Source organism: Haematobia irritans, chromosome 4 (genome assembly GCF_050003625.1).
Source record: "Haematobia irritans isolate KBUSLIRL chromosome 4, ASM5000362v1, whole genome shotgun sequence".
In the NCBI taxonomy this organism is placed as follows: Eukaryota; Metazoa; Arthropoda; class Insecta; order Diptera; family Muscidae; genus Haematobia; species Haematobia irritans.
Window position 1 is genome coordinate 188,535,633 of NC_134400.1, and position 19,711 is coordinate 188,555,343.

A 19,711-nucleotide genomic window follows, 5' to 3' on the forward strand; every position below is an offset into this window, starting at 1 on the left:
AATTTTTAACTCCGATTTAGTTGAAATTTTGCACAGGGAGTAGAATTAGCATTATAGCTAAGCGTACCAAATTTGGTTAAAATCGGTTCAGATTTAGATATAGCTCCCATATATATCGTTCGCCCGATTTACACTCATATGACCACAGTGGCCAATCTTTTACTCCGATTTAATTGAAATTTTGCACAGGGAGTAGAATTAGCATTGTAGCTATGCGTGCCAAATTTAGTTGAAATCGGTTCAGATTTAGATATAGCTCCCATATATAGCTTTCGCCCGATTTACACTCATATGACCACAGAGGCCAATTTTTTGCTCCGATTTAGTTGAAATTTTGCACAGGGAGTATAAAAATGGTCAAAATACCAACATTTTCCTTGTTATATAGCCACTGCTTAGTCGAAAAGTTGTAAAAATGACTCTAATTTTCCTAAACTTCTAATACATATATATCGAGTGATAAATCATAAATAAACTTTTGCGAAGTTTCCTTAAAATTGCTTCAGATTTAAATGTTTCCCATATTTTTTTACTAAAATTGTGTTCCACTCTAGTGCATTAGCCAACTTAAATTTTTAGTCTATAGATTTTGTAAAAGTCTATCAAATTCTGTCCAAATCGAGTGATATTTAAATGTATGTATTTGGGACAAATCTTTATATATAGCCCCCCCAACACATTTGACGGATGTAATATGGTATCGAAAATTTAGATCAACAAAGTGGTGCAGGGTATAATATAGTCGGCCCCGCCCGACTTTAGACTTTCCTTACTTGTTTTTTACTAACATAGTGTGCCACCCTAGTGCATTAGCCGACTTAAATTTTGAGTCTATAGATTTTGTAGAAGTCTATCAAATTCTGTCCAGATCGAGTGATATTCAAATGTATGTATTTGGGACAAACCTTTATATATAGCCCCCCAACACATTTGACGGATGCAATATGGTATCGAAAATTTAGATCTACAAAGTGGTGCAGGGTATAATATAGTCGGCCCCGCCCGACTTTAGACTTTCCTTACTTGTTTTTTACTAACATAGTGTGCCACCCTAGTGCATTAGCCGACTTAAATTTTGAGTCTATAGATTTTGTAGAAGTCTATCAAATTCTGTCCAGATCGAGTGATATTCAAATGTATGTATTTGGGACAAACCTTTATATATAGCCCCCCAACACATTTGACGGATGTAATATGGTATCGAAAATTTAGATCTACAAAGTGGTGCAGGGTATAATATAGTCTTGTTTACATAAAGATCTTGGACTTTTCCCGAATTTGAAAATCTATTTACGACTTTCCATTGCTATAAATATTATCACTGTATATTAGATAGAAGCCTATAGCAACCCTATCTAAAATATTATCTAAAAACTCTAATGCTTTCTTATACAAATTACAATTTGCCAAAAAGGCCCAATAAGGCCTTGCTACTAGAGGTGTGCACGTGAGTAATATTTTACTCACGCTCACGCACACTCACGACGGAAAAATCTTACTCACGCACACTCACGCACGATATTGTTTGGTAGGACTCACGCTCACGCACACTCACGAAAAGAAAATTTGTATTCACGCACACTCACTCACGAAAATGTCGTGACTCACGAAAATATCGTGACTCACGAAAAATGTCGTGACTCACGAACAATTTTTTGAGTAATTTACCTTAGCGACGCGTCTGAAAACATGAGCATTATTAAAATCGAGAGCGTTATTACACTCTTAACATCCCAGGTGTCACTAAAATTGTAAATGAATTTAACTCTTAAGCGTTTTATGTTGGTGAGCAGGATTATTTTCGTGAGTGTAAATCTTTACTCACGCACACTCACGAAGATAATATTTTCGTGACTCACGCTCACGCACGACATTTTGGTTTGTTAATCACGCTCACGCACACTCACGCCGTTGCCATGAGCGTGACTCACGACTCACGCGTGAGTCACGAAAATTTTCGTGAGTCACGACAATTTCGTGTCACGTGCACACCTCTACTTGCTACACTTTTTGATTTTACAACTACATAAATATATAATATGCTACTACTTACTACTCACTCTTATCTGGTATATATAAACAAGGGCGACCTCTACAAACATTTCATGCAAACAAATACACACTGCAGTCAATGAATAACAATGAAGAAAATTAATACAAAAACAAAAAACCTAAAGTCCACCACCCACATACATTGAGAAATAGCCGCTTAGAAAATTAAAGACATGCGCATTAATTCTACTCTATACAAGAGAATTGTCTACTTGAACAGAGAGAGCTCTCTGAGAGAAGAATTAACAGGACTCTGAATAATAAAGCAAGTGTATGTTTACCCTGCAACAACAATAAGCCTCTGAGGTAGTAGTATTTTTCATAGTTAACAACATAGACATCATCAAAAGTAAACGTAGAAATAACGGAGAATAAATCAAACAAATTTTTATACCAAATTTTAATAGAAAATCAATTGAAAATTTGCTAAATTACTTTTGTAATAAGAAAATAATAATAAAGTGACCAATTTTTCTTATAAATAAAATTCATATTTCCTATTTAAAAAAAAAAATCCCAAATTGTGAAAGAAGAAGAAAATCAATACGAGTACCGAAAAGAAGTTGATACGAAAACTCCTAATGTTTCCTGCAGGCTAGACACATTCCATTCCTGGCACAAGGTTTTGGTGTGCTTGTATGGACTAAGTTTATTCGTGTGTGTGTGTGTGTACTGTAAAAGGTGTGTGAAATATGAATTTTTTTCAAGTTTCCGGAAAAATAATAAAAATATATTAACTAAACTTACAAATTATAGTAAAAAAAAACATTTGTTTTTGTCTTTAGTTTCATATTTAGTGAATTGAGAATTTACGTTTTACTAAATACTATACAAGTGCCTTGAACTTGTAGTAATAATTCTATGTCCCATCGAATCCCTTGAGCGTGAAAAAGGTGTGGAAAAGATAAAGAAAAAGAGATAAAATGCCACAAAGAGACAACAGGCAATGTGATTTCCTGAATATTTTATGAAGCAAAAAAAAAATTATAAATTCTGTGATATAAGAAATGAAAATGAAATCGATATAAAAAATAAAATAGTTTGAAGACCTGAGTCTTCATAAACTCTCTGTAACATTTTCATTAACACTTCAAGAGTTTATTCCACAAACCAAAAAGAAAATTAAAAAAACTAATAAAAAAAGTTTAATATAATAATAAATTAATTCAAAATAAAATCAAATAGTAAAAACTAATTCAATATCAATATATAATAAAAACAATTGAATAAAAAAATAATACAATACAATTCAAATCAATAGTAAAATTAGTAAAATTTAATTCAATATCAAATAGTACAAATTAATTCAATTTCAATAAATAATAAAAACAATTGAATAAAAAAAATAATGCAATACAATTCAACAAAAAAATAAAACAATTAAATTTAACTCAATATAAAAACCCAAGCAAAATAAAATAAACATTAAATCAGTACAAAATACTAAAATAAAAACAAATAAAATTTTCCGATGAAGTCTTTCAATGAAAAGACAAAGTTTTGAGTAAATAAAAATTAAAAATACAGACCTCGAACTCATTTTTATCAACTAAAATAAAATATTAAAAATTAATTCAATAAAAAAAAATTAATTTAATATAAAAATTTTTATTAAGTAACACAATAAAAACTAACTTAATATAGAAAAATAAAACAACAAAAAATATTAAAAATTAATTCAATAAAAAAAATTAATTTAATATAAAAATTTTTATAAAATAATATACAAAAAAATTAAATTAATATAGAACAAGTATACGGCCGTAAGTTCGGCCAGGCCGAATCTTATGTACCCTCCACCATGGATTGCGTAGAAACTTCTACGAAAGACTGGCATCCACAATCGAAATACTTGGGTTGTGGTATCTTAAAACTTCTTGACATCGTTTTCTAAATTGTGAGTTAGTCCATACGTGGTATATATTAGACAAAAAAGTTATGTATAGTTAAGTCTACAAATAATTACGAATCGATATGGACTTTTTGCACGATACGTAGAGAGCCAGAATTGAAATATGAGGGTCACTTATATGGGGGCTATATACACTTATGAACTTGATATGGACCAATTTTTGTGTGATTAGAAATCGATTTATCTAAGGGCTATATATAACTATAGACCGATATGGACCTAGTTAGGCATGGTTCCTAACGGCCATATACTAGCACAATGTACCAAATTTCAACTCACTCGGATGAAATTTGCTCCTCCAAGAGGCTCCAAGACCAAATCTCGGGATCGGTTTATATGGGGCTATATATGATTATGGACTGATATGGACCACTTTTGGCATGGTTGTTAAACATCATATACGATCACCACGTACTAAATATCAAGCAGATCGGATGCATTTTGCTTCTCCAAAACGCACCGGAGGTAAAATATGGGGATCGGTTTATATGGGAGCTATATATAATTATGGGCTGATAGGAACCAATTCCTGCATGGTTGTTGGATACCATATACTAACATCACGTACCAAATTTCAACCGAATGGGATGAATTTTGCTTTTCCAAGGGGCTCTGGAGGTCACATCTGGGGATCGGTTTATATGGGGCCTATATATAATTATGGACCGATTTCGACCAATTTTTGCATGGGAGTTTAAGGCCATATATTAACACCACGTACCAAATTTCAAATGAATCAGATGAATTTTGGTCTTCCAAGAGGCTCCGGAGGTCAAATCTGGTGATCGGTTTGTATGGGGGCTATATATAATTATGGACCGATGTGGAGCAATTTTTGCATGGTTGTTAAAGACCATATACTAACACCATGTACCAAATTTCAGCCGGATCGGATGAAATTTACTTCTCTTAGAGGCCTCGCAAGTCAAATCGGGGGATCGGTTTATATGGGGGCTATATATAATTATGGACCGATGTGGACCAATTTTTGCATGGTTGTTAGAGACAATATACTAACACCATGTATCAAATTTCAGCCGTACCAAATGTACATGATGTATTAACATCATGTACCAAATTTCAGCCAGATCGGATGAAAATTGTTTCTCTTAGAGCAATCGCAAGCCAAATTTGGGGGTCCGTTTATATGGGGGCTATACGTAAAAGTGGACCGATATGGACCAATTTTTGCATGGTTGTTAGAGACCATATACTAACACCATGTACCGAATTTCAGCCGGATCAGATGAAATTTGCTTCTCTTAGAGCAATCGCAAGGCAAATTTGGGGGTCCGTTTATATGGGGGCTATACGTAAAAGTGGACCGATATGGACCAATTTTTGCATGGTTGTTAGAGACCATATATTAACACCATGTACCAAATTTCAGTCGAATCGGATGAAATTTGCTTCTCTTAGAGGCCTCGCAAGCCAAATTTGGGGGTCCGTTTATATGGGGGCTATACGTAAAAGTGGACCGATATGGCCCATTTGCAATACCATCCGACCTACATCAATAACAACTACTTGTGCCAAGTTTCAAGTCGATAGCCAAAGCCAAACCAACCAAATTTGGCACGCATAGCTACAATGCTAATTCTACTCCCTGTGCAAAATTTCAACTAAAACGGAGTAAATGATTGGCCACTGTGGTCATATGAGTGTAAATCGGTCGAACGATATATATGGGAGATATATCTAAATCTGAACCGATTTCAATAAAATCTGGCACACTTGACTACACTACTAATTGTACTCCTAGTGCACAATTTCAACCAAATTGGGGTAAAACTCTGGCTTCTGGGACCGTATTAGTCCATATCGGGCGAAAGATATATATGGGAGCTATATCTAAATCTGAATCGATTTCAATCAAATTTTGCACACTTAACAGCACTACTAATTGTACACCTAGTGCAAAATTTCAAACAAATTGGGCCAAAACTCTGGCTTCTAGGACCATATTAGTCCATATCGGGCGAAAGATATATGTGGGAGCTATATTTAAATCTGAATCGATTTCAACCAAATTTGGAACGCATAGCTACAATGCTATATCTACTCCCTGTGCAAAATTTCAACCAAATTGGGCCAAAACTCTGGCTTCTGGGACCATATTAGTCCATATCGGGCGAAAGCTATATATGGGCGCTATATCTAAATCTGAACCGATTTTAAATTGTGCACACTTGACTTTACTACTAATTGTACTCCTAGTGCAAAATTTCATCCAAATTCGGCCAAGAATCTGGCTTCTGGGGCCATATAAGTCCATATCGGACGAAAGATATATGTGGGAGCTATATCTAAATCTGAATCGATTTCAATCAATTTTTGCACACTTGACTATAGTACACTTCTTGTGCAAAAGTTTGAGCAAATTAGGGTAAAACTCTGGCTTCTGGAGCCATATAAGTCCATATCGGGCGAAAGATATATATGGGAGCTATATCTAAATCTGAACTGATTTCTTCCAAAATCAATAGGGTTCTATTCTGAGCCAAAACACATACTTGTGCCAAATTTGAAGTCGATTGGACTAAAACTGCGACCTAGACTTTGATTACAAAAATGTGTTCACGGACAGACGGACATCGCTATATCGACTCAAGAGCCCACCCTGAGCATTTTTGCCAAAGACACCATGTGTCTATCTCGTCTCCTTCTGGGTGTTGCAAACATATGCACTAACTTATAATACCCTGTTCCACAGTGTGGAGCAGGGTATAAAAATAAACTAAATAAAAGCAAACTAAATTAATAAATAAATAACAACACAACAAAAATAATAAAATAAATACAAATACAAAAAAAATAAAAAAAAATTATATTCATAGTTATAAATAAAAAAGTAGTTATAAATAAAAAAAAGTCGGTAAAACTTAAATACAGCAACAAAACATTGACATTGGGTCATTTCCCACAAAACAAATAACAATACTATATTATTCAACTAAGCAAAATTACATAAAAACGTGCTGGTTAGGAGGAGTTTTGTTCAAATTACTCATAAAACCAAATTTCCAAAATCCAGTAACAAAAAAATTAACTTATAAAATCAATAACATTATAATTTCCTGTCTTGCTAGAATTGTGTTACTTATGCATAATCGGCTATTTATTTATTTGCATTTTCAAAGATGGGAACGTGCAAGGAAAAGCATACAGTGAAATCTCTCAAATGTGGACAATTTTCGTTAGACTTTGATTTTTCTTTCAGTGTTTGACTGGATATTTACTACTGATATTGTTTAGCCAAAAAAATCTCTCTTTGAATTGCCTCTCTCTGGCTTATCTCTTATTTTCTTCAATTAAATTTGTTTACATGTGAATATTGTTTCTCATCAGCCGCTTTCCCTTCTCTCTTTTCTTCCAGGTCATCACACCACAACGGCACGGTGATGTTTACATCTACAATAATCCACCACAGCATCACCAACAAATACCACAATCACAACATCCGGGTCAATCGCACAATTCACAACACCATCTCTCGTCGGGTTATGCTCAACAACAAATCTATCAAAATCTTCCGGGCCGATCATTAAGTCACGAATTCGAGACTTACGATATACCGAAGCCGGCTATACCCATTAATTACGATACACCACGAAATATACAACGCAATATGGCTCATTTACATGCGGCAGCCATGAAAGCATGCTCAACACCCATACAAGAGGAGAACTACGATGTGCCAAGACCTTTGAATTCATTGCTGCAACATCAGCATACATTAACGCCAAGCAGTTCAAATTCATCATTGCTAACGAGTGATAGTCTTTCGTTATCATTTTCATCGTCAAATCGTTCATCGTTGGCAAATATGCCCGATTATGATATACCACGTCGTAATCCATTGCCGGTGCGAGCAGTTTTGCAACAGCAACAACAAAATCAACAACAGATACAACAGCAGCAGCAGCAACAACAACAGAGACCTTCATCGAGAGCATCGGTGAATGGAAATTGTTCAACCTATGATTTTCCCATACCAACAAATGGCCTGGACAAATCCGGTAATGTCCAGGGTGTTGTAGCAACCAAAGAATTACCCCTGGAATTGTCATCCGCATTGGAAACCCTAGCCAAATTGCAATCGGAAACCACAATGGCCATAACAAGGTAAGAAACAAGACACAATAACAGCAACAGTACCAATAACAGTAAAAGTAACTGTAATGGTACCAGTACCAAAGCACTAGATTAGATATAGTGGCATCCCGATATTTCAGACTCACTTAGACTATTCAATCAAGTGGTGAACTTCCTTATCACTGAGTGCTTCCTCTTTACAGCCGAGTCCAAACGGTGGGTGTTTCAAATTGCAGTAAACCCACTAAGAAACACTCAGAAATGCCACCAATTGTAGTGGGGGTATAATCCACCGTTGAAATACAATTTTGACAAAATTTTCTATAGGACTAAAATTTTGACAACATTTTCTATACAGGAATAAAATTTTGACAAAATTTTCTTTAGAATAAAATATTGGCAAAATTTTCTACAGAAATAAAATGTTGACAAAATTTTCTATCACTGAGTGCTGTCCTCTTTAGAGCCGAGTCCGAATGGTGTGTCAAATTGCAGTAAACCCACTTAGAAACACTCAGAAATGTCACCAGTTGTAGTGGGGGGTATAAACCACCGTTGAAATACAACTTTGACAAAATTTTCTATAGAAAAAAAAATTTGACAAAATTTTCTATATACATAAATTTTGACAAGATTTTCTATATAGAAATAAAATGTTGACAAAAGTTGCTAAAGAAATAACATTTTGACAAAATTTGCTAAAGAAATAAAATTTTGAGAAAATTTTCTATAGAAATAAACTTTTGACCAAAATTTTCTATAGAACTAAATTTTTAACAAAATTTTCTATAGAAATAAAATGTTCACAAAATTTTCTATAGAAATAAAATTTTGAAAAAAAAAATTCAATAGAAATAAAATTTTGAAAAAAAATTTCAATAGAAATAAAATTTTAACAAAATTCTCTATAGAAATAAAATTTTGAGAAAAGTTTCTATAGGAATAACATTTTGACAAAATTTTCTATAGAAAAAAATTTTAAGAAAATTTTTTATAGAAATAAAATTTTGAGAAAATTTTCTATAGAAATAAAATTTTGAGAAAATTTTTTATAGAAATAAAATTTTAAGAAAATTTTCTACAGAAATAAACTTTTGACAAAATTTTGTACAGAACCATAATTTTAACAAAATTTTCTATAGAAATAAAATTTTCACAAAATTTTCTATAGAAATAAAATTTTCACAAAATTTTCTATAGAAATAAAATTTTCACAAAATTTTCTACAGAAATAAAATTTTGACAAAATTTTCTATAAAATAAAATTTTGACAAAATAAACAAAATTCTCTATGGACAAAAAATTTTGACAAAAGTTTCTATAGTTATAACATTTTGATAAAAGTTTCTATAGGAATAACATTTTGACAAAATTTCCTATAGAAATAAACTTTTGACAAAATTTTCTATAGAAATAAAATTTTAACAAAATTCTCTAGAGATATAAAATTTTGACAAAAGTTTCTATAGGAATAACATTTTGACAAAATTTTCTATAGAAATAAATTTTTAAAAAAAATTGAATAGAAATAAAATTTTGACAAAATTTGCTAAAGAAATAAAATTAATAAATTGAGAACATTTTCTATAGAAATAAAATTTTGAGAAAATTTTTTATAGAAATAAAATTTTGAGAAAATTTTTTATAGAAATAAAATGTTCACAAAATTTTCTATAGAAATACAATTTTGAGAAAATTTTCCATAGAAATAAACTTTTGACAAAATTTTCTATAGAACTAAATTTTTAACAAAATTTTCTATGTAGAAATAAAATGTTGACAAAATTTGCTAAAGAAATAAAATTTTGACAAAATTTGCTAAAGAAATAAAATTTTGACAAAATTTGCTAAAGAAAAAAAATTTTGACAAAATTTTCTATAGAAATAAAATTTTGAGAAAATTTTTTATAGAAATAAAATTTTGATAAAATTTTCTATAGAAATAAAATTTTGAGAAAATTTTTTATAGAAATTTTCGATAGAAATAAAAATTTGAAAAAATTTGCTATAGAAATAAAATTTTGGAAAAACTTTCAATAGAAATAAAATTTTAAAAAAATTCTCTATAGATACAAAATTTTGAAAAAATTTTCTATTGAAATAAAATTTTCACAAAATTTTCTATAGAAATAAACTTTTGACAAAATTTTCTATAGAAATAAAATTTTGGAAAAACTTTCAATAGAAATAAAATTTTAACAAAATTCTCTATAGATATAAAATGTTGACAAAATTTTCTATAGGAATAACATTTTGACAAAATTTTCTATAGAAATAAATTTTTAAAAAAATTTCAATAGAACTAAAATTTTGACAAAATTTGCTAAAGAAATAAAATTTTGACAAAATTTTCTATAGAAATAAAATTATGAGAAAATTTTTTATAGAAATAAAATTTTGAGAAAATTTTTTATAGAAATAAAATTTAAAAAAATTTTTCTATAGAAATAAACTTTTGACAAAATTTTGTATAGAACTAAAATTTTAACAAAATTTTCTATAGAAATAAACTTTTGACAAAATTTTGTATAGAACTAAAATTTTAACAAAATTTTCTATAGAAATAAAATTTTAAAAAAATTCTCTATAGATATAAAATTTTGATAAAATTTTGTATAGAACTAAAATGTTCACAAAATTTTCTATAGAAATAAAATATTGACAAAATTTTCTATAAAAATAAAAGTTTGACAAAATTTTCTGTAGAAATAGAATTTTGAAAAAATTTTCAATAGAAATAAAATTTTAATAAAATTCTCTATAGATATACAATTTTGACAAAAGTTTCTATAGGAATAAAATTTTTACAAAATTTTCTATAGAAATAAATTTAAAAAAAAATTTCAATAGAAATAAAGTTTTGACAAAATTTGCTAATGAAATAAAATTTTGACAACTTTTTCTATAGAAAGAAAATTTTGACAAAATTTTTTATAGAAAGAAAATTTTGACTAATTTTCTATAGATATAAAATTTTGATAAAATTTTCTAAAGAAATAAAATTTTATATAGAAATTAATTGTTTCTTCTATAATCTGTTTTCTATAAACTTTTGCCTAATGTAAAATTGTCATATCTCATTTTTTCTCTCCCTCTTTTCATTGCAGGCTTCTAGCTTTTGTCTCTCCCGATTGGCGTTGTCGTGATAAATTCGAACCCGTTCTCATGGAAGTAAAACTGGCCGCTGTACGTTTACGTACTGCTCTACACGATCTTGCCGAATTTGGGGAAGGTGCTCTCGGCAATGCTTCAAAATCCGAAGATCGTACATTGGCCCAAAAATTGAAACCCATAATTCGTGCCCTCAGAGATGCCAATAAACTGGTGCAAGAATCCTGTGAGGTACTCGAGGCTAATGGTGGATGGTCTTTGGACCTTTTGGTTCGTAATGATGATAAGAACACCTGCAAATCGCCAGATAGTTTAGATCGTCTCATTGCTTGTGCTCAAACCCTTACCGAAGATGTACGATCGACCACATCGTTTATACAGGGAAATGCTTCGTTGCTTTTCAAGAGGCAATTGAATGAAGTTATTGAGGAATCGGCAGTTTCAAATCCTCAATCCACATCAACATCAGTGCCACCAACTCCCACTGCTGGTGCGGAACAAAATTCCGCTGATTGGCTGGAAGACTACGACTATGTGTCCTTCGAGTCCAAAGATGCTGCAGCCCGTAAAAATTCTTCCCTACGTGAGGCCATACCTGATAATATGAAAAATAAATTTGATAACGTGCTAAAGGTGGCCGAAAGTACTGTGCTGAACACAGCCAATAGTATGACGTCCACACCCAATGGCAAAAAGGTGGCCACGGAGATGACGGAGAAAGACAAAATGCTGGTACGTTATTATGCCGTACAGATATCCACACATATGGGTAACCTAAGGCAAGCCATAGATTCTTTCCTCGAAACGGTGGCCAAGAATCAACCGCCCAAATTCTTTATAGCCTATGGGAAATTTGTAGTGGTTAGTGCCCATAATTTGGTAACCATAGGCGATATAGTTCATCGAAATGTCTCCAAAGTTGATTTGAAAGATAAAATCCTACAATGTACCAATAATCTGGCTGAGGCTTTGAAGACTTGCGTGCTGAAATCCAAACAGGCGGCGGCTCATTTCCCTAGTGTTACAGCGGTCCAAGAAATGGTGGACTCTGTGGTGGACATTAGTCATTTGGCTTTTGATCTCAAAAAGGTGATGTTACATGCCCATGAATTGACCATAACTTAGAGGCCGAACCTAGAGTCCTATTAAATGATACGAGAGATGAAAAACAGACTTGAAAAGTCTTCCATACACATATATGAAAAATAGAAAATTTGATTTTTTTTTTTGGTTTGCAATACCAAGCTTTTGGCAACGAATGATTTTTAATATCCCACTTGAATTCCCCTAAAACGGAAATTAGTGTAATTACAAATGCCACACACCCCCCATCCCCAAATAAAAACTGTTGCAAACAGGCTTTAATAGATCATCATTCAAATTCGATTCTGTAAATGCTTTTGAGCTCATATATAAAAACAACTCTGACATTCAAAATTTTAGATAGAGCTTTGAGAGAGACATGCTTCATATTCAATGATATACAAAAACAGAGAACCAGTTGAGACTGTTTGAGACAGATTCCGAGAATATTTAAATTACTTCAGTAATTTAAATATTCTTTCCAAGAAAATGAAATAAATTTAAATAAATTTCAAAAATAAATTACATTCAAAATAAAATTCAATAATAATATAAATTAAATTAATTTCCTTTTAAATATTTGTCCAAAAAGTTTTGTGGTTCTCTTTTATCCAAAAAAAAAAAAAATACAATAAATAAAAATTCACTACAAATGGGCATACATATACACATAATAATAGTCTGAAATCAGCGTATCGTTCCTTATAAATAAATTACAAAATTACAGATATAACAAAATATTGTATGAGTATATCTAGGAAATAAAAAACAAACAATCAACATTATCGATGCTTTATAAAAGAAAAACTAAAAATTTTAATATTTTTTTACACCCACCACCATAGGATGTAGGTTTCTCAAAATTTTATTTCTATAGAAAATTTTGTCAAAAATTCTATTTCTATAGAAAATGTTGTCAATTTTTTTTTCTATAGAAAATTTTGTCAAAATTTTATTTGTATAGAAAATTTTGTCAAAACTTTATTTCAATAGAAAATTTTGTGAAAATTTTATTTCAAAAGAAAATTTTGTGAAAATTTTATTTCTACAGAAAATTTTGTGAAAATTTTATTTCAATAGAAAATTTTGTGAAAATTTTATTTTTACAGACAATTTTGTCAAAATTTTATTTCTTTTTGTTTTGTTATTGTTGGTTTTTTTCTTCTCCTCTGTTGGTTAAGCTACACTTGTAGTTTAGTCAATGCATGGTTTTAAGCTGAAATCAAAAACAACAATTTTATTTCTGTTGAAAATTTTGTAAATATTTTATCTCTACTGAAAATTTTGTCAAAATCTTATTTCTAGAGAAAATTTTGTCAACATTTGATTTCTATAGAACATTTTGTCAACATTTTATTTCTATAGAGAATTTTGTCAAAATTTCATTTCTATAGAAAATTTTCTCAAAATTTTATTGCTATAGAAAATGTTGTCAAAAATTGTATTTCTATAGAAAATTTTGTCAAATTTTTTCCTATAGAAAATTCTATTTCTATAGAAATCTTGTCAAAATTTTTTCTATAAAAAATTTTGTTAAAATTTTATTTCAATAGAAAATTTTTTCAATTTTTTTTTTCTATAGAAAATTTTGTCACAATTTTATTTCTATAGAAAATTTTGTCAACATTTTATTTCAATAGAAAATTTTATGAACATTGTATTTCAATAGAAAATTTTGTGCAAATTTTATTTTTATAGAACATTTTGTCAAAAATGTATCTCTATAGGAGATTTTGACAAAGTTTTATTTCTGTAGAATTCCTTTTTTTTTCATAAAAAATTTTATTATAATTTTATTTCAATAGAAAATTTGGTCAATTTTTTTTCTATAGAATATTTTGTCAAAATTTTATTTCTATAGAAATTTTGTCATAATTTTATTTCTATAGAAAATTTTGTCAAAAATTTTGTAAAATTTTTTTCTATAGAAAATTTTGTCAAAATTCTATTTCTGTAGAATATTTTGTCAAAATTTTATTTCTATAGAACATTCTGTCAAAATTTTATTTCAATAGAAAATTTTGTAAAATTTTTTTTTTATAAAAAGTGTTGTTAAAATTATATTTCGGTAGAAAATTTTCTATAGAAGATTTTGACAAACTTTTATTTCTATAAAAATTGTTGTCAATTTTTTTTATAAAAAATTTTGTTAAATTTTTTTTTATACTAAATTTTGTCAATTTTTTTTCTATAGAAAATTTTGTCAAAATTTTATTTCTATAGAAAATTTTGTAATTTTTTTTTCAATAGAAAATTTTGTCAAAATTCTATTCCTATAGAAAATTTTGTCAAAATTTCACTTCTATAGAAAATTTTGTCAATATTTTATTTCTATAGAAAATTTTGACAAACATTTTTGTCTATAGAAAAAAAATTTATTTCAATAGAAAATTTTCTCAAAATTTTATTTCTATAGAAAATTTTATCAAAATTTCAGTTCTACAGAAAATTGTGCCAAAATTTTATTTATATACAAAATTTTTTCAACATTTTATTTCTATATAAAATTTCCTCAACATTTTATTTCTATAGAAAATTTTGTCAAAATTTTCTTTCTATAGAAAATTTTCCTAAAATTTTATTTCTATAGAAAATTTTCTAAAGAATTAATTTCTATAGAAAGTTTTATCAAAATTTTATTTTTATACAAAATTTTTTCAACAGTTTAGTTCTATAGAAATTTTTCTCAACATTTTATTTCTATAGAAAATTTTGTCAACATGTGATTTCTATACGACATTTTGTCAAAATTTTATTTCTATAGAAAATTTTGCCAAAATTTCATTTTTATGGAAAATTTTGTCAAAAGTTTATTTCTACAGAAAATTTTATCAAAAGTTTATTTCTATAGAAAATTTTATTTTTTCTTATAAAAAATTTTGTTAAAATTTTATTTCAGTAGAAAATTTTGTCAAAATTTTATTTCTGTAGAAATTCTTGTAAATTTTTTTTATGCAAAATTTTGCTAAAATGTTATTTCAGTACAAAATTTTGTCAAAATTTTATTTCTATAGAAAATTTTTTCAAAATTTTATTCTTTATGAGATTTTGACAAACTTTTATTTCTGCAGAATTTAAATTTTTTGTAAATTTTATTAAAATTTTATTTCAATAGAAAATTTTGTCAAATTTTTTTCTATAGAAAATTTTGTCAACATTTTATTTCTATAGAACATTATGTCAAAATTTTATTTAAATAGAAAATTTTGTCAAAATTTTATTTCTATAGAGAATTTTGTCAAAATTTCATTTCTATAGAAAATTTTCTCAAAATTTTATTGCTATAGAAAATGTTGTCAAAAATTGTATTTCTATAGAAAATTTTGTCAAATTCTTTCCTATAGAAAATTTTGTCACAATTCTATTTCTATAGAAATTTTGTCAAAATTTTTTCTATAAAAAATTTTGTTGTTGTTTTTTTATTTCAGCTTAAAACCATACATTGACTAAACTACAAGAGTAGCTTAACCAACAGAAGAAAAGAATGTTTGTCAAATTTATTTGGGCAAAGCCCTATAGACTGCCAGATGGTTGGATGGACGCACGTTTCGGAATTACCACATTCCTCATCAGCATCCTCTACTTGCAGCAAAACTATCAACCAATTATCAGAATAAATTCAGGCAGATTTTGACAAACTTTTATTTCTAAAAAAATTGTTGTCAATTTTTTTTTATAAAAAATTTTATTACAATTTTTTTCTATAGGAAATTTTGTCAATTTTTGTTTTCTATAGAAAATTTTGTCAAAATTTTATTTCTATAGAAAAGTTTGTAATTTTTTTTTTGTTTTTCAATAGAAAATTTTGTCAAAATTCTATTTCTATAGAAAATTTTGTCAAAATTTTACTTCTATAGAAAATTTTGTCAGTATTTTATTTCTATAGAAAATTTTGACAAACTTTTTTTTCTATAGAAAATTTTGTCAAAATTTTCTAAGGAATTTATTTCTATAGAAAATTTTGTTAATATTTTGTTTCTATAGAAAAAATTTCTCAAAATTTTATTTCTATAGAAAATTTTATCAAAATTTCAGTTCTACAGAAAATTGTGCCAAAATTTTATTTCTATACAAAATTTTTTCAACATTTTATTTCTATATAAAATGTCCTCAACATTTTATTTCTATAGAAAATTTTGTCAAAATTTTATTTCTGTAGAAAATTTTCTCAAAATTTAATTTCTATAGAAAATTTTGTCAAAATTTCAGTTCTACAGAAAATTTTATCAAAATTTTATTTCTATACAAAATTTTTTCAACATTTTTTTTCTATATAAAATTTTCTCAAAATTTTATTTTTATACAAAATTTTTTCAATATTTTATTTCTATAGAAATTTTTCTCAAAATTTTATTTCTATAGAAAATTTTGTCAACATTTGATTTCTATACGAAATTTTGTCAAAATTTTATTTCTATAGAAAATTTTGCCAAAATTTCATTTTTATAGAAAATTTTGTCAAAAGTTTATTTCTACAAAAAATTTTATCAAAAGTTTATTTCTATAGAAAATTTTATCAAAATTTTATTTGTATAGAAAATTTTGTCAAAAATATCAAAACAAAATCACCTGAAATTCTATTTGATATTGGATTATGTCTTAGAGCGAGGTTTGAAATTAATATAAATGCATCCATGGAGGTGGGTATATAAGATTCGGCCCTGCCGAAGTTATCTGTTGTATTTAAAAGCTGTTTTGCTTCCTAATCTCTTCAGTGATCAGGACATTATAGTTTAACAGGATAACAATTATGTCGTGATAAGGCCTACTGTCACCCGAGGCATGTTAATTAATTAAAAATATTTGTATGTAAATAATATTTATTATTTTGTTTTATTGGTTTATTTTATGTGTATATATTATTTTATATTTTAAATCTCGCATTCATATCATAGTCTTTCTCCCTCCCACTTACACAAACATTGTTTTTAGATTTTTTCATTCATTGTAGTAAAATAATTTAAGCAATATTTTCTAAGAGTTTCTAATAGAAAGATGATGCCTTTGTCTTTCTAATTAGAATAATAAAACAAACAAAAAAAAATATCCAAAGTACTTAGAAATCTATAATTTCATAGACCATAATAAATAAAATAAGTACACGATCCAAATGAAAATTACTTTGTAAGCCAATAATACTTTGTATACAATGAAAAAAACTAATATAAAAGAAAATAAACAATAGCATTGCAAATAATTTAATTTCCCTTTCAACGAAACAAAAAAAAAATTAAAAGAAATCTTTAAGATTTTTGTATATGCAACCAGCTTGTTGTAATAATAAAAATAATTATATTAAAAATAAACCTATAAATCATATATCTTATATTAAATAATAAATCATCATAAGTCATTTTATAGTTTTATTTATATCCAATACTTGGAGAAAAAAAAAACCACAATTACATTTTATGTTAAATACATATATCAAAAAATTGTATATTGTATTATATACATACTACTATATACTTACACATATATATCTAATATTGTGACATAGCATATATATAATTCATAAGTTTTGCTAAAATATCCCAAAAAAAAAAAACACAAAACAAAATATTGGATTTATTCTATAGGATTCAATCTACTGCAGTATGCAATGAAAATTATACACGAAATACTGATTGGGTGAATCAGTGACGAAACCATAAAATAAAAATAAATGTAGAAGAATATAAAAAAAAACTTATATAATTGTTTTATTTATTATATTCAAGGTTTATTAGTTATATTAAAGGTAAAAGTATATACATTACAAAAAAAAAATTTACTTGTATCCAAAGATTTAGACCTTACCCTAAGGTTTTCGGTAGTGATTCCGAGACAAAGATGCGGCTTCTTTAATATAAAAAAATTTTTTAGGGGCCTATCCAATTTTAGCTTTAAGGGGCCTAAAAGCTAAAATTCTGATAAATATCTCAAATATTTTTTCATGATTCAAAGAAAAAAATTAAATCCTCAAAATAAGTCTTAATATGCAATGAAGTTTTAGACAAATTAAGCGAAAACCAAAAAATACAAAAAAAAAACATCAGTGTTGCTTCATCCCCTCTCAGAAATTTCTGAGTATTTTAAAGCTTTACAAAAGTGGTAACACCGTAATATTAAAGGTTTTTCGGACTCGGTTTCAAGAGGTCCCTTGACTAGTGAGCATAACATAGTATCGGGCTGCCACCATTGATAGGAGAGAAGTTCAACACTTCTGGTATCACAATGTACTGAACACAGAAAAAAGTGAATATTTGAACCAAATACAAAAATTGTGATTTCAATTATTTTTTTATTTGATTTTCCGCTTATTACGCAAATCATAAATCCAATTACCCAAATTGTAAGATTGTCATAAAACATTTTTCAGATAATGGAATATTTCAGTTGAGTACAAAGGTAATTGGAATTTGTTATACATTAGTACTTGAAGTATATGATTCTTTTCACTCACGGTCGTAATTGAACTGAGTACAATGTTTATTACATTTTAAAACCTATATCAATTACTATTGTAATTGCGTTTATTATGATGATAATCCATATACATACACCCTGAAAAATTGATTTATGCTTTTTATTATAAAGAAGTATTCACCAAAGAGACTCGGTGGCAGCATTACCGGTTGGGGATTTCTAAAAAGTGTCACAAGAAGTAGCAATAACAACAAAATAAAAAAAGAACACATATCATTGTTTTATATAGAATTGTGGAATAATTATTTTTATTTAAATTAGATCCTCACTGAAGGTGGGTATTAAGTTCGAGTTTAGCCGCTAAAATCGCTAAAGTGAAAACTACATTAGTAAAAAAAGACATAAAATTATACATATTTTTGCAAATTTTATTATAACTTGATGCGAAATAGCCCAAAGCAAATTTTCACAAAGTTCCTTAAAATGGATTATTAAAGAAAAGTAATCGTGAAAAAATGACGATTTTAGTGGCTAAACTCGAACGTAATACCCACCTTAACCTAACAATTATTTTTCGTCCATTTTCTTTAACCCGTGCTGTTCTAGCGTGACCATATGGTCACACACACATTAGACCGTCAATGAATCTTCTCGTGTTGATCGCTGATAAACATACCATTGACATTTCACAATTCGAAAAAAAAAAAAAAAAAACAAGTATATACGGCCGTAAGTTCGGCCAGGCCGAATCTTATGTACCCTTCACCATGGATTGCATAGACACTTCTACTAAAGACTGTCATCAACAATCGGCTTACTTGCCGATGGCAAGGCATCTTAAAACTTCTTAACACCATCTTCTCAATTGTAAGTTAGTCCATACGGGGTATATATTAAACAAACAAAGGCCTATTAAATACGTATATAATTCAGTTTGATAAAATTTTCTATAGAAATAAAATTTTGGCAAAATTTTCTATAGAAATAAAATCTTGACAAAATTTTGTAGTTATAAAATTTTGACAAAATTTTCTATAGTAATAAAATTTT

The 19,711-nt window shown here is 28.1% G+C and overlaps 1 protein-coding gene across 1 annotated transcript in view; it reads left to right on the forward strand.

Annotated features, from left to right (window-relative positions):
* The window catches only part of p130CAS (Serine_rich_CAS and FAT-like_CAS_C domain-containing protein p130CAS), a 137,851-nt gene extending 124,700 nt beyond the window's left edge, over positions 1-13,151 (forward strand). Inside the window, exons 4-5 of the mRNA XM_075304704.1 lie at positions 7,341-8,089; positions 11,167-13,151. Of these exons, the coding sequence (XP_075160819.1) occupies positions 7,341-8,089; positions 11,167-12,295 (1,878 nt within the window). The 3' untranslated portion in view covers positions 12,296-13,151. The remainder of the gene's footprint in view (positions 1-7,340; positions 8,090-11,166) is intronic.
* The last annotated feature ends 6,560 nt before the right edge of the window (positions 13,152-19,711 follow it).